Source organism: Mustela erminea, chromosome 6, assembly GCF_009829155.1.
Source record: "Mustela erminea isolate mMusErm1 chromosome 6, mMusErm1.Pri, whole genome shotgun sequence".
NCBI lineage: Eukaryota > Metazoa > Chordata > Mammalia > Carnivora > Mustelidae > Mustela > Mustela erminea.
The window spans coordinates 111,235,484-111,250,647 of record NC_045619.1 but is presented as its reverse complement, the minus strand read 5'-3'; the positions used below and the strand labels follow the sequence as shown (position 1 = coordinate 111,250,647).

Below are 15,164 nucleotides of genomic sequence, written 5' to 3'. Positions count from 1 at the left end.
CTAGCTGCCACTGAAGTTGCAGTTCCAAGCAGTTATGGGTTTCTGAAAATAAATGAGAATCAGTTGTCAGCACCCTGTTCCCAGTACTTCGACCATAGCGTGATACGCGCATGCCCCTGTCACGTGCTCGTCTTGGTTGGAGCTTACACATCCATTCGGCACCTATTTACTTAGGGTCCCCTGATCCCAGGCATCATCGTGAACAAAACTAGCTTTTTGGAGTTTAAATTCTGCTGGGAGGACACAGACAGTAAACAGTAAACATAATACTAGTTTATTAAACAAAATAATAAACTAGTCTGTTAGGAGGTGAGCACAAAAGCAGCAGTGGGGCGGGGGTTGCCATTGCCAGGAGCCTCACTGAGTCGGCCATGGTTCCTTGAGGACTCTAGCGTGGGATGTCTTAGCTTTGCAGAAACCTCCAGCCTGAGGGAAGAGCTGCTTCGGAACCTACAGGGCTACCAGCTCAGGCTCAGGTGGCAGGGATTGGAGTGGCCACCACAGAGCGGGGTGGGTGAGGTGGAAGGAAAATGTGGGAGAGGAGATCACAGAGTTAGCTGAAGGGGAAGCAGGGAGGATTGTTAGCTGAAGGGAGCAGCTGGAAGGATTATTGTTGTCACTCCAGTGAGAGCCATGATGATGTGATCAGGGTCTGCTGCTTTTGTGCCTTTGTCCCTTGATGGTGACTTCTTGCCAGGTGTTTTCCTAGCCCCTGCCTCGTCCCTGGCCTATTGCTTGAATTGTATACAAGTTAAAAGACCTCATGTTTGCATCATCATAAGTAAAGTCAGCCCCACCCCTGGGTTATTTTGACAGAAAGAAAGGTGAATGTGAGCAGGACAAGACATCTGGGGTGATGTGAGCTGGCTCCCACTTTGTCATTGATGTGCTCTCAACCTGCACCCAGGAGTAACCCTGAAAGAGCTGTGACTGGGCTCTGACCCCCCGGAAAGGCTGAGCCTTGCTCTTGGCTGAGGGTCTTCCCCCAGAGTCTCACTGTCTTCATCAGGAAAATGAGGGCAGTGTGGATTGTCCTTGCTACATTGGCCCCTCCCGGTTCCTTTCTTCATCGGTTGGCTAGAGTTGACTCAGACACTCGGTCAGTGGCTCTGACTCCCAGTGTGGCCCAGCACGAAGCTGTGGTGTGTTACTACCGCCGCACAAGGTGGGTGGGTGCTCCTTGCCCCCTTTGCAGATGAGGATGCGGGACTTAGGCACAGGCCCGGGTCCCACTCCTGCCGAGTGGTTAGCCAGCATCGAACCTGCGTCTAGCTGAGCCCCAGGCTACACTGTCCTGGAACTGTTGCACATTTTGTGATGATTTTCTCAGACCGTAAGCACTTTGGAGACGGGGCCTGCATCTATACTTCCTTTGTGGTCCCCGTTGTGAGCGGCACAGCTGTGGGCCATAGCTTGAAAACTGCACGGGGTAGGAACTCTTGTCAGTGTTGTCCCCTCCTGTCCTCAGCATCTGGAACCATGCTGGCACCCGGCAGTAGCTGGTGTCCGATGATGAGTGAGGGCGTGGAGAGCACTTAGGGGCTGGCCCTTACCTGAATTGTCTCTCTTTTGCCCCTCAGGCCATCTCTCGCCTCTGCGAGGACAAGTACAAGGACCTGCGTCGACCCACAAGGAAGCGGTCAGCAAGTGCTGACAATCTGACTCTGCCCAGGTGGTCCCCGGCCATCATCTCCTAACCGTCGGGCCCCGCTGGAGGCCGCACCATCCCTCCAGTTTCTCCTTTAGTTTGAGAAAAGACAGACTTGGGGTGGTTTTGTTTTTGTTTTCCTTTCCTTTTCTTTTTTAATTCATAGCTCTGTCAGGCTGCCTTGATGACCGCCTCCAAGCTGTGTGGCCCGCACGCAGCAAGGCCTCCAGGGAAGCGAAATCAGTGTTCTGGAAATCCCGTTTCATGCCCTTCGTCATTAACAGCACTTCCCTCAAGGAGGAAAAAGACTCTAATCCTGGAGAAGGAAACAAAGGGAAAGGGAAGTCGTGTAGAGGCAGGGAAAAGGGGAAATGGCTCGGCCATTTCTTAAGTCCCCGTCTGGTCAGTAGATGAATATGATGGAAAACCCCAGCAGTAGGTAACAAAGTCGGATGTGCATTAAAGACAAGAGCGCGCGCTTATCCACCTCCATCTGGATCGGTATGTTCTGTAAGACTTCTTGCATTCCTTCTAGCTGCTTTTTTGGGATTTGGGGGATTTTTGTTTTGGTTTTGTTTCTGTTTTGGTTTTGGTCCCACAGAGCAGAGAATATAGTTTGTACCCACCATGGCACAGACATCCAAATAAATAGTACTGGTTGTTTCTCTCTGCACTATTCCTGTGAGCTGTCTTCTGAGCTTTCTTCCTCACAAGTGGGATGCGCTTGTTATGTTTCTGTATGCCTTTATTGTATACAGTTTTTCTTCAACGGTGGCAAAATTAACTTGACTGTAGTGCTGAACCAAAAGTATCCCTTTCCCTCTTATTCCTCACCCCGAGAAAATTCTAGATCACATGGGTGCTTGTGCCTTCCAATTTATTCACAGTTGTTATAATTTTTTTTCTCTGACCTGAAGTCGTAGTTACAAATCAGTCAGATTTTTTGGGCTGAAGGAAACCGTGTGCAGTCAGGGGGTCCTCTGGGTGAAGTTTTTTCTAGAGTGCTAGGTGTCTGCCTGCAGTTACTGAGTAGGAGCCATTTCTCTGTACCCCCTGCCCAGCTCATTCCTCTACTTCCATGTCCATTGTTGCAAGCAATATTCTTCTGAACTTTTATATGTTTACTTTAAATCAAAGTTAGTCTATTTGTATAAAAATTTTTTAAAAATCTAAAATTAAAAAAAAGGGGGGGTGGGTTATTCCAGTGGGAAGATATTGAAGGGCAAAATGTTACTATTTACTGAGGTATTTTTCACAGGATGATTGAATAAAAAACTCAACTTGCATATTCATTGTGGGTGCTTAGCGAAGTTACACAAAATTCAAACTGTGAAGGTTTATGCTTCATTAATTATGACCGTACTTTTTCATTTTCTGATTATCCCTAATTTCCTTGTGGGCTAGATGAGAATCTTTTGTATCAAGTAAAATAAAAGGGTTAATGATAGAATATCAGAGTAAATTTGATACTAAGTCTAAGAATCTGAGTCAGTGAAGCATATAATGCTTTGGGTTTTTGCGTATTTTCTTGGGTCACAATGACAGGCTTCTAAGTTTTCTCCCTTTTCAAGTCTCTGCGAGGCGAATGGCAGCAGATGCTCTGTGTTTCACCTTCTTCCTCTGTGAATGTGGAGAACTTTGGAATATTAGTCTTGGGTACCCTAACGTCCTACACCTGATCCTCAAACATGCCTGCTTCTGATGAAACATGCTTTGGAAACGGAAGAGACTCAGAAAGTTGAAATCCCAAGATCCCCAGGCCAAAAGTCCTAGTCAGGTTTCAGTGAGATTTTTATCATGTGTAAACAACTGGTTGGACCAGAAATACTGTCAAGGTCTTTCTGGCCTAAACTTTCAAAAGCCGACAACAGAATCTGAAAAGTTAATTATCTTTCCATTATAATGGTGTTGATATACTCTGTATGGGTACCAAAATCAGCTTCTCTCTTCAAGTAAGAGTTGGATTTAGAACTTTAAATAGAGATCTAAAAATGTAGAAAATATCATTTTATATTCCCTAATCTATATAGCTTAAAAAGGGACATATTTTCTTAGCTGAATATGAATACCTCTCAAGCATAAATTAGTTCCTCTCATGTAAAGTATCTTATTTTACCGGTCCATTTCAGGAAAGAGGTTCTGCTGCCTTTAAAGCAGAAAGCTTATTTTTATCCCTTTTATTTGAATGAGAGAGATTTGAAAATTGAATTATGTAAATATTTCAATGCATCTGCTATTATTTTGTGGAGTTTATTAAACTACTTTAAAAAATTGTATAGTCTATTTATTGTATGTATGTACATACAGTCTGATAACTTAAAATTTGAAGTGGATTCCGTAAAACCTGACTCAGTCTTGTTTAGACTATTGAATATTGTTTTAGCCTTGTGCACTGGACGCTACCTCTGTATAGGGAAATTTCCCATATTCATTAATAAGTATTGATCTGTATTAATTGGTTATGTTTCTTGCACTGAGGATTTTTAAAACTCTGCTGTAAGTGTAGATTTTAGTTTTACTTTTGCAGTATGAATCACTTGACACATAGGTAGATACTTTAGGTTTGTTTATTTTATTTTTCTACATGATGATGAAGACTTAAATTTTGTTCTCTGGTTTGTTCTAAGTTTGCCAAAAAGAAACCCCAAGAACACCCAGTACAGTACCTTGGTAAATCCCAGTGACTGTAACTTGTTTGCAAGGTGACTCCGTGCCCTACAGTTAAAGCCGGATGGCTATTTGGGATGACATTGTCTTAGTGTAGTTTGTGAATGGACAGTTGTCATTAATGGAGGATGAAGAAAACAATGCATTTTGTTGACTTTAATTTTAGATTAGATTTAAACAACGAATAAAGTCATTGGGACAATAAGTATATATCCCAGTGAAATTTTTGTATTTGTTTTACTTTTTTTCCCCCCACCACTGGGAAAAGGGAAAGAAGTCAGGGATTTAGAACCAAATTAGAGGGCGAGGTGGGAGATCCTGCCAAGATCCGAGATACGCTCTGATGCCTTAACGCACTAGGTGAGGCCGGTGTCAGAGCCTCGTGCCCGTCGTCCGTCTCTTCCCTGGGCTGGCTCTCCCTACTTCCTTCTCTTGGTCTTCAACTCCATCTTGGGGTTTCCCTTGGTTCTGGGGATTTTGATCCTCAGCAGAACTGCAAAGCAGAATTTTGGGAGTGAGCAATTTTGATTCTATCCGGCTGCTTTTGGTAACCTCTCACCTGGGGCCATATTTTACAGCTTTGAATTTTTTAAACAATAAAATACAATTCCTGGTTCATTGTAGGTACTTAATAAGTGTTAAATAAATAAATGCATAGAACAAATAGTGCCTTCCTGCTGCATTTTTTTGAATACCACATTGAGATAAAATTCCACAGGTTTTATGGCTGCTGTGTGCGAACCACTTCTTTGCAAGAGCAATGGGAAAGGTGTTCTTAGTCCATTTGAGTCTTGAGCAATTCACAAGAATACTGAACACCTCTTACTAAGATGTTGCATGAGAGAGACCTCTCAAAGCATTTTATATGGATACCTTTATAGTGTCACTTTATATTGATACCTTATTTCAATAACTTGATCCCCTTTGACTTCATTGGAGTCAACATTTCAAGACTGTGTTGGGTAGATCTTAGAAGCATGGAGCGTTGTTTGAGAGGCCAGCCAGAGAGAGCCCATATCCTTGTGGAAAAAGAGAAGAGATCAGAAACATGCCCTGAAGCTGAAACGGGAAAAGGAGGCTTCAGATTTATTTTTTAAACTATAAAACTATACGGATTGCAAGGAAAACGCTACACGCAACTTCATTAAGGTTTGCTGTTAATGCAGAGCCTTACTAGAGCTATTCCATCTAAAAACAAACGCTCCCCCCAGCTCCCCACCTCAGTACGAATGAGGCAGTTGTAGAAGTGTGCTTGCAGTCACAAAATGGGTGATGGGTTGTGGACCTGACCAATTCAGGGGACTTCGTTTCCAGTTTTCCTGTTTGATTTTCTTAACAAGTTTGTATTTGTGAAGCTGCTAAAGGAATACTGAGTCCCTTTCCATTAGAAGCTTCAAGAGTTCCGTGACCAGCACTGACATGGTCTGCTCTTGGTTGTCTCTCAATTGAAAGTCTTTGGAGGGCCCTGTGTGTCTGCATCGTGCTGCTCTGGGCCACAAGCACTCAGGTGCGGATTTGTCCTGGCCACTGGGCTGTCCATTGTAGGCTTTGCTGAAGGCCTCTGGAAGAGCCTACGACAGTCAGTAAGAAATGAGCTTAGAAGTTATCTGACTGGATGGCGTTCAGATTTACAGGTCTCTGTAAGCTTTCCTATGTCTTTTAGTGGCTTGATTTAGGTAGAGGTCTTTATTTTGAGAACTTTGTTCATATAACTAAATTATTTTAAATGCGAGCTGATAGAGTGGCATTCCAGAATAATTCTGGGCCCTTCATTGATTAGATCTGGAAAAAGAACAGCCAGCAAAGTCGTGAGAGAGGGTTCTCCCGGGGCAGCGGCTGGGAAGATCCCTCCTTCCCTGTGTCAGGCATTTTGCGTGCAGAGGAGCTGCTCACGAGGTTTGGAGTACAAGCCCTGTGCTGTCTACCAGGCATTGTACACGGTGGGAGTCCATTGGGACTGAAAACTGGCTCCATCCACTGGATCAAACCACATGACAATAAAGAAAATACACACATTGCATCCTATCGTGAGCGTGAGGCAGAACGTCTAAACCCATCTCTGGTCAGGGACATGTGTATGAGGGGCTTCTGAAACATCGTTTCTCCCTGCAGACATGCATGGAGTTCCACTGTCATTTAGTCTCCCATGCTGGTATTTGGGGGAGGAGGGGACCTTAAAGCCGATGGGATGGCTACCAAGGAAATGGAGGAGAAACCACTGGGAAAGAATCAGAATTTAGTAGGATGGCAGTTAGGAAATCACTGTACAGAAGTGATAGTTTCCCTAATCACCAGCAGTAACCAATTAGAGAACACAGTGGAGAGGAGGTACCATTCGAAGCGGTATCCAGTTACAACCTACCTGAGAACAGAAACAGGCCGCGTTTACAGTGCATCTAGCGCACCTGAATTCATTTACTCCTCACTGGGTTTCAGGGTAATTGCCATTATCATTCCCAGATGAGGCTGCGTCGCCTTGCAGAGGTTAGAACCTTGCTTTGGGCCCACTGTCAGAGAGTTGTAGGGCCAGAAAGCCTGACTCCAGAGCTTATTTTTAACCACCCGGCTGTATGGCCTTTCACTGCCCTCATCAGGGAAGAAAACCTATCAAGAAATGTGCTACAGCCTCCCCCCCGCCCCCGAAGTCATGCCAATCCCAAACCTGCAAATGTGACCTTGCTGGGAAATGGGGCCTTTGCAGATGTAATTAGTTAAGATGAGGTCATACTGGATTATGATGGGCCACTGTCCTATGACCTGTGTCCTTATAAAGAGAGGGAGGTTTGGAGACCGAGACCTAGGGAGACCTAGGGACAATGACAATGTAGAGAATGGAGCAAAACAGCCATAAGCCAAGGGGTGGCAAGGCCGGCTGATAGGCTGGAAGTGGCAAGGAAGGAGTCTTCAGAGACATCACGACCCCGCTGATGCCTCGTTTGAGACTTTGAGCCTCCAGAACTGTGAGAGCCTCCATGCCTGCCGGAAGCCCCCCAACGTGTGGCAGTGTTGGGGCAGCTCCTGGAAACCAACATGTGCAATTCCTAAATAAAGAGAACAGTGAACTTCACAGGCAGGCAACAAAAAAGACACGAGACACACTGTGCCTTGAGTGGGAAGTCACCGTACTGGAAAAATGTCCCTTCCGCATTCTTCCCTGCGACTCTCCCCTTTGGCCAGCGGACGCTGAGCACACCCGGTTCTGTCCCAGTTTAGGACCTTTCTCTGAGCTGGAATTTCTGTCTGGCATGTTCCCCCAGAAACTGGCACCACTCATTTAAGACTTCTGCTTATAGTCGCAGGTCCAAGAGACCTGCTGTGACCCTGACGCCCTCAAAGGTCGCCCTCCCGGTGACTCCTGCAGCACCCCACTTTCAGCCTTGTGTGGCTGCCACTGCTGCGTGCGCTCTTCTGTTCCCAACAGGCCTCCTGCCCAGGTCCTGTCTGTGTCCACACCCAACCGAGACCTCCTCCTTTAGAGGGAGGAAGGGAGTTAACCCCAGGTAGAAGGCAGGACAGCCTTGAGGCAGGCTTAAGGAGAGAAGCAGAACTTGAACTGGGTGTGTGTGGGATCTGGATGAACGGAAAGGAAAGGAATTCCACTCCAGAATGTTCTCTCAGTGCTCCGAGGGACGGTGTTGGGGAGGCACGGCTTTCGGGAGAGATGTACATGTGCGTATGACAGGCTTTGGAAATCAGCCCGGGAAGTGGGAACAGTGTCATTTTGTCTTGAACATCAAGTTTTTTTCCCCCAGAAACATCCTTCCCTCTTATATCTTGGGTGTTTTCAGTTTACTAAGCTTTCTCCTCATCTCAGCAGCACCCTCGTGGCAGTGGGGCAGGTGCTGTTCCCGTGTTTTCCAGCTGGAGCCGAAGTTGGAAAGGCTTGCACAGTCAGCAACCCGCGGGCCGTCCAGGCCGGCTCTGCCGGCCCGAAACACTGCCAAGGAGGCAAGCTTCACCTGTCGCATGCATCTGCATGTGCGGCGTCCTGGGAGAAGAGACAGCTGCAATATTTAGCTTTTTAAATGAAGCTTCGCCATACCTAAAGCATGAATGTAGGGGTTGTTATTTTTATGGCTCTAAGTATAGCTACCGTGCAGATGGTGGGTCTGGCGTATTAACAGGCATTTCACAGAAATCTAGGAGTGCTATTTCAGAGTTCCTGCTTGGCCTCCAGTGATACCCTCGACCCCTCAGGTCTCAGTTTAAGGGCTTTAGACAACTGGATCCCTGGGGCATTGTCCCAGAGCCACCCCTGTCTCCTCCCTTGAGGGAGGCGTGTATGGGACCTTCTGGGCTGTGGCTTTATCCTTCTGTGCTTGTGATTTCTCATTTTTAAGTTTGAGGTGCATTTTCTAGCTCAAAATAATGCCCAGCCTCAGACTTTCACTGGGTGTCCTGGGGTGGCCTGTTCTTCCTCACTGTGCATGTCTCAGTCATGCCCCTCGTTGAAGTAGCACTTCTCCCCACCTCCCACCCAAGCACTCACCTTAGCCTCCTTGTCTTCTTTCATGGCACGGTTGGGCGAGAGCCCCTGCTTGTTCACGTGGGGGGTCAGCCATCCTCTTTTCACCAGAGGTGGAGCCTCCCACTTGCCTCAGTCACAGGAAGCTGAATTTACTGCTTGCTGAGGGACAGACAGCTGTGAGGCACTGTCTCGGAGCCCAGGGGACAGCTGATCTCCTGGAGGCTGCTGGAGGGGGTGGGGCTCAGGGGCTTCAGTGCCGAGGGCACCGAGGTTGGTTGACCTTGACCTGTAGAGGCGTGGCTACTGCATGACATTGGTGCTCCAGGCCTGGCCTGGCTGCCGCTGGGAAGCTCTCACTCACCCGTGAGAGTGCGTTTTAAACCAGTTCTATGGTTACTCGTGTGACCAATCCTTCCTGAGTGGGTAGAAACTTTTTGCCCCCGCACACCGCCCCCATAAGCTCTCTGAAGCCAAGAATATTCTGTCTTGTTCACCGCGGTTCCCCAGAGCTTAGACAAATGCCCCTTCTAGGTTCTGTAAATATTGTTGGTTGGATGAGGGAATAAAATATCGTCCCAGGAACTGGTCTCAGCCTCTCCCTGTGCCCGGAGGGCCTGTGAGATCCGCATTTGGGAGGACTGAGTGACGAAGCTGAAAGATGGAGCAGGTGTTGCTCTGGCCCTAGAGGGGAGAACTGGACCCAGCGGTCCGGCTGAGTCACGGAGATGCGGCTGTCTGCTCTGTGTAGAGAGGACCCTGGAAGAGCTGCAGCTGTGCTCAGGTGGAGAGCTCACCCTGGTCCTGGCGTCACCTGAGAACCGCTGCGGCACAGGCCGGGCCACGGAGAGCCTCCGGGGCCTGTCTGATGCCTCCCCAAGTGGCCGGGGCCTGACAAGCGCAGAAATCTGTGGGTTGGACATGCGGTCAAAGGCAGTATTCGGTTTCTCTTCCAAGTCGGGTGCTTCTGCACTAGGCACCTCTTTCCTACTCTAGTTATCAGAGGGGTAGAATCAAGGTGTTTGGCACCAGGCCCTAGACACTGTCTGCAAAGACGTGGATCGGAAACTTTCTCCCATCCTGGCAGAAAGCCTCGTTTCCAGCCCTAAAAGATCTGGGGTCAATTGATCAAATGTGTAGGTAGAGCCATTCAGAAAGGAGGGCCAAGCAGGTTCCCTGCCATCCATCTACAAATGACCGATTTGTGTGACTCTGTAGATTCTCCCCTGGAGTTTCAGAAAACACCCCCTGCCCAAACATGTCTGTAGTTCGGTTCTACCTGGAGCAGAAGGTGCCCAGCTCCACAGGTGTATTCTGGGTGAGGTGGAGAATCTGTGCTCACCATGTTCATGCTGAGTCCCCAGATCCAAGGGAGGGGAGGAAGAATCTGTGAGTGGACTCCGAGTCCGGAGTTGGATCTGCACCGAGAGGCAGAGGGTCAGTGTTTGGGGCTGCCTGGTGCCTGCCTGAGCGAGCCCTGGCCAGGGCGGCCCTTGCGGTGCTACCAGCCCTCCGGAGCCCAGAGCCCTTTTGTTCACGATTATAAAACAGGACTCCCCAGAAGATTATCAGGTCCTACCTACTCACTTGATGGGCGAGAAAACCGGGCTCCCCAGCGAGCCTCTCCGGAAGAACACTGGCAGTTCGGAAGATTTCTGACCTGTCCTCTGTCCCACACAGCGCCTTTCCCCTTCTCCCAGAATCTTGTTCAGCTTGCACCCATGGTTGTGAGAAAGGAGAGGGTGTGCCCTGGAGGCCCCTGGCCCTGGCGGCTGAGGCGCCTCTTCCTGTTGGACGTCGGGGTGTCCCTGTTGTGTCACCCCTGTCGGACGCAACAGGGTGGGGGCCACCGGCGTAAGCCACGGTTCCATGCTAGCAGCTACGGTTCCCGGCGCGCCCCCGCCAGCCGTGTACACATGGGTGGCTCCCCTTGTGTGTGTCGCCAGTGCAGCCCTTTCTAGAACCCCAGTGTATTTAGGGCACAGGCACCCGGATCTGCTCTAGTGGAAGAAATCATGCAGGGCGGCTTTCCACCCACTTAGCCATTCCTGCAGTACCAGGAGCAGACCTCTCAGTGTTCTAAGAAACAAGTTTAAGAATCCCTTTTCACATTAATTTTTAAATTCCCCCAATTACTCTATGCAGTAGTATTATTTCCCTCACTTTCTAGCTGAGAAAACTTAGGTGAAGAGAAGTTAATTAACTCGAGGAGGGCTGAGCGGCGATTTGAACTCACGCCAACCTGATTCTTAACCAGTCCGTTGTTAGAAAGTCTGCCAGGAGGAAGAACAAGCTTCCTGTGGTTTCTTGGATTTTCAGATTCTGTTCCTTTTGCTTCCCTAGACATCCTGGTGACATTAACAACAGAGATGCTTCAAGAAAATATTGCTTAAAAAAGTCTAGCGAGTGCAAATCCACTGCTTGAAAAGAATTGAGCAAATAGAAAAGAGTTCTCCCAGTCGTCAATGGTCTATTTATTAAAGAGCCGAGTACTGAATACCAATGAAAATACTTTCCCACCCATTGCCCCCTTAGGTGTCCAGCTCATTAATCCACAGCTCTGCCTTCCCTTGCTACCTTCACGCTCTAATAAATGGGGCTTTGAAAAACCCACTGGCTAGTCCTAGACACGGCATTTTGAACTTGAAATTGGACACTTGTGGGTGCTGGAGATTTTTAGCTCCAATTACATATTTTCTCTTTTCACTCACTGGTCAGTAGCAGAAATTGCTGACAGCAAAGCATATTATACTTTGTTGTTTCCACTAGAGGACCTTTGCTTCTGCAGATTGCTTGACCTACTGCTTTCCAAAACTTTTTCAAAGCTATAATTATGTTACAAACATAAGATTAGGGATACTGCAATGATAGAAAACCTTAATACTAACAAGGCAAGATAGTCTCTAAATCCTCCTGATGACTATTTTCATCTTCCCGGTCCTGTTCTTTTGAGTTTCCGTAGAATACAGATTTGCCCTGAGGCACGTCTATGTCCACCGTACACAATTAGCCTAACTTGGTACAACATCAAACTCATTCTGCTACTTTCCCTGATCAGAGTCTACAGCTTTTTTTTTGCAACTTCCACTGAATCTCACTGATCAAATCTCTTGGAACCAAATACTGGAGGAATCTGAATGTCCCTAGCTATTGAAATATCTTTGATTTCGTGACTAGATATTTTCAGGTACTTGTGCATTTGTTGTGTATGTTACCTATGACAAAGAGGAATTGGGGTGTTAAATTATGTGAAGACATTTTCCCCATCCAGATTCTGACTGCATATGATACTTGTTAGAGTAAACAAATTCTACTCTTAAGCCCTCAGATCAAAGAATTGTCAGCTTCGCATGAATTAGGTTGAAGACTGGATGCTCCTGGGGAAATGTGTGGCAATCAGGGACAACCTGTTAGCAGAAAAATGTCCCGAAATAACTGGAACAACTAGGCATCACACAGGATTTTCCAGCATTGCAGTTCATTTTTGTGGAGTCCCAGCCCAAAGCCAGGGTTGGATGCTCATGGCCTTGAGGGTGGTGGGAGCTTCCAGAAAGGCATGGATAAGGGCTAGATGCAGATGTGCCAGCTTTAGGAGAGCTGACTTATTTCTGAAAATTGACTCCCTGTTGATTAAGATCAAGAGGACTTTTTTTTTTTTAAGTAAATTTATTTTTTATTTATTTTCAGCATAACAGTATTCATTATTTTTGCACCACACCCAGTGCTCCATGCAATCCGTTTTTTCTCTAATACCCACCACCTGGTTCCTCCAACCTCCCACCCCCAGCCCCGCCACTTCAAACCCCTCAGATTGTTTTTCAGAGTCCATAGTCTCTCATGGTTCACCTTCCCTTCCAATTTCCCTCAACTCTCTTCTCCTCTCTAACTCCCCATGTCCTCCAGGCTATTTGTTATGCTCCACACATAAATGAAATCATATGATAATTGACTCTCTCTGCTTGACTTATTTCTTTTTTTTTTTTTTTTTTTTTAAAGATTTTTTTTTTATTTATTTAACAGAGAGAAATCACAAGTAGATGGAGAGGCAGACAGAGAGAGAGAGAGAAGCAGGTTCCCTGCCGAGCAAGGAGCCCTATATGGGACTCGATCCCAGGACCCTGAGATCATGACCTGAGCCGAAGGCAGCGGCTTAACCCACTGAGCCACCCAGGCGCCTGCTTGACTTATTTCACTCTCTTCCAGTCCCATCCATGTTGCTACAAAAGTTGGGTATTCATCCTTCCTGATGGAGGCATAATACTCCATAGTGTATATGGACCACATCTTCCTTATCCATTCGTCCATTGAAGGGCATCTTGGTTCTTTCCACAGTTTGGCGACTGTGGCCATTGCTGCTATAAACATTGGGGTACAGATGGCCCTTCTTTTCACTACATCTGTATCTTTGGGGTAAATACCCAGGAGTGCAATTGCAGGGTCATAGGGAAGCTCTATTTTTAATTTCTTGAGGAATCTCCACACTGTTCTCCAAAGATTCTGCACCAACTTGCATTCCCACCAACAGTGGTAGAGGGTTCCCCTTTCTCTACATCCCCTCCGACACATGTTGTTTCCTGTCTTGCTAATTTTGGCCATTCTAACTGGTGTAAGGTGATATCTCAATGTGGTTTTAATTTGAAACTCCCTGATGGCTAGTGATGATGAACATTTTTTCATGTGTCTGATAGCCATTTGTATGTCTTCATTGGAGAAGTGTTTGTTCATATCTTCTGCCCATTTTTTGACATGATTATCTGTTTTGTGTGTGTTGAGTTTGAGGAGTTCTTTATAGATCCTGGATATCAACCTTTTGTCTGTACTGTCATTTGCAAATATCTTCTTCCATTCCGTGGGTTGCCTCTTTGTTTTCTTGACTGTTTCTTTTGCTGTGCAGAAGCTTTTGATTTTGATGAAGTCCCAAAAGTTTATTTTGGCTTTTGTCTCCTTTGCCTTTGGAGACATATCTTGAAAGAAGTTGCTGTGGCTGATATCGAAGAGATTACTGCCTATGTTCTCCTCTAGGATTCTGATGGATTCCTATCTCACGTTGAGGTCTTTTATCCATTTTGAGTTTATCTTTGTGTGTGGTGTAAGAGAATGGTCGGGTTTCATTCTTCTACATATAGCTGCCCAGTTTTGCCAGCACCATTTATTGAAGAGACTGTCTTTTTTCCACCGTATATTTTTTCCTGTTTTGTCGGAGATTATTTGACCATAGAGTTAAGGGTCCATATCTGGGCTCTCTACTCTGTTCCACTGTCTATGTATACCATGCTGTCTTGGTGATCACAGCTTTGTAGTAAAGCTTGAAATCAGGTAACGTGATGCCCCCAGTTTTATTTTTGTTTTTCAACATTTCCTTAACGATTCTCAAAATCCAGCATCCGTTCTGATTAAAACGCTTCAAAGTGTAGGGATAGAGGGAACATTCCTGAACTTCATCAAATCTATCTATGAAAGACCCACAGCAAATATCATCCTCAATGGGAAAAAGCTTGCAGCCTTCCTGTTGAGATCAGGAACACGACAAGGATGCTCACTTTCACCACTCCTGTTCAACATAGTATTAGAAGTCCTAGCAACAGCAATCAGACAACAAAGAGAAATAAAAGGTATCCAAATTGGGAATGAAGAAGTCAAACTCTCTCTCTTCACAGATGACATGATTCTTTATATGGAAAACCCAAAAGACTCCACCCCCAAACTACTAGAACTCATACAGCAATTCAGTAACGTGGCAGGATACAAAGTCAATGTACAGAAATCAGTGGCTTTCTTATACACTAACAATGAAAATACAGAAAGGGAAATTAGAGAATCGATTCCATTTACTATAGCACCAAGAACCATACGATACCTGGGAATAAACCTAACCAAAGAGGTAAAGGATCTGTACTCAAGGAACTACAGAACACTCATGAAAGAAATTGAAGAAGACATAAAAAGATGGAAGACCATTCCATACTCTTGGATCGGAAGAATAAACATTGTTAAAATGTCTATACTGCCTGGAGCAATGTATACTTTTAATGCCATTCCAATCAAAATTCCACCAGTACTCTTCTAAGATCAAGAGGTCTTAATGATCACATCCCTCTGCTTGGCTTGGAGGAAATCATGCAAGCCACTCCTCCTGCCACTCACTATCCAAGCCACGCCTCCTGCCACTCACTGGGCATTATACCGGGGCAAGCCCAGAAGGCCGGCCTGGCAGACAGGATTGCTCCAGCTTCCCACTGACGATCGTGGCAGAGAAGTGTTTGCAAAAGGGCCGATGCACGGCACACAACCTCACTCCCTTTGGCAAAGGAGGCTTGAACAAGCAGGTAGCTGCATTTGGAGAGGGAGAATGAAGGAGGAATTTGAGAAGCAGGTGGCAGCCAG

The 15,164-nt window shown here is 46.4% G+C and overlaps 1 protein-coding gene and 1 long non-coding RNA gene across 4 annotated transcripts in view; one reads left to right on the top strand and one right to left on the bottom strand.

Moving 5' to 3' along the window:
• CCNY (cyclin Y) overlaps positions 1-4,979 on the top strand; it is a 320,551-nt gene extending 315,572 nt beyond the window's left edge. For all 3 annotated transcript variants that reach the window (XM_032349316.1, XM_032349318.1, XM_032349317.1), the window contains one exon: positions 1,581-4,979. In XM_032349316.1, the coding sequence (XP_032205207.1) occupies positions 1,581-1,697 (117 nt within the window). In that variant the 3' untranslated portion in view covers positions 1,698-4,979. The remainder of the gene's footprint in view (positions 1-1,580) is intronic.
• Positions 4,980-5,219: 240 nt separating this feature from the next.
• Positions 5,220-6,991, bottom strand: LOC116594216. Its single transcript, XR_004287101.1, has 2 exons — positions 6,678-6,991; positions 5,220-5,334 (listed from the first exon to the last, which is right to left on the bottom strand). It is a non-coding gene; the product is annotated as an uncharacterized LOC116594216 (long non-coding RNA).
• Positions 6,992-15,164: the final 8,173 nt, after the last annotated feature.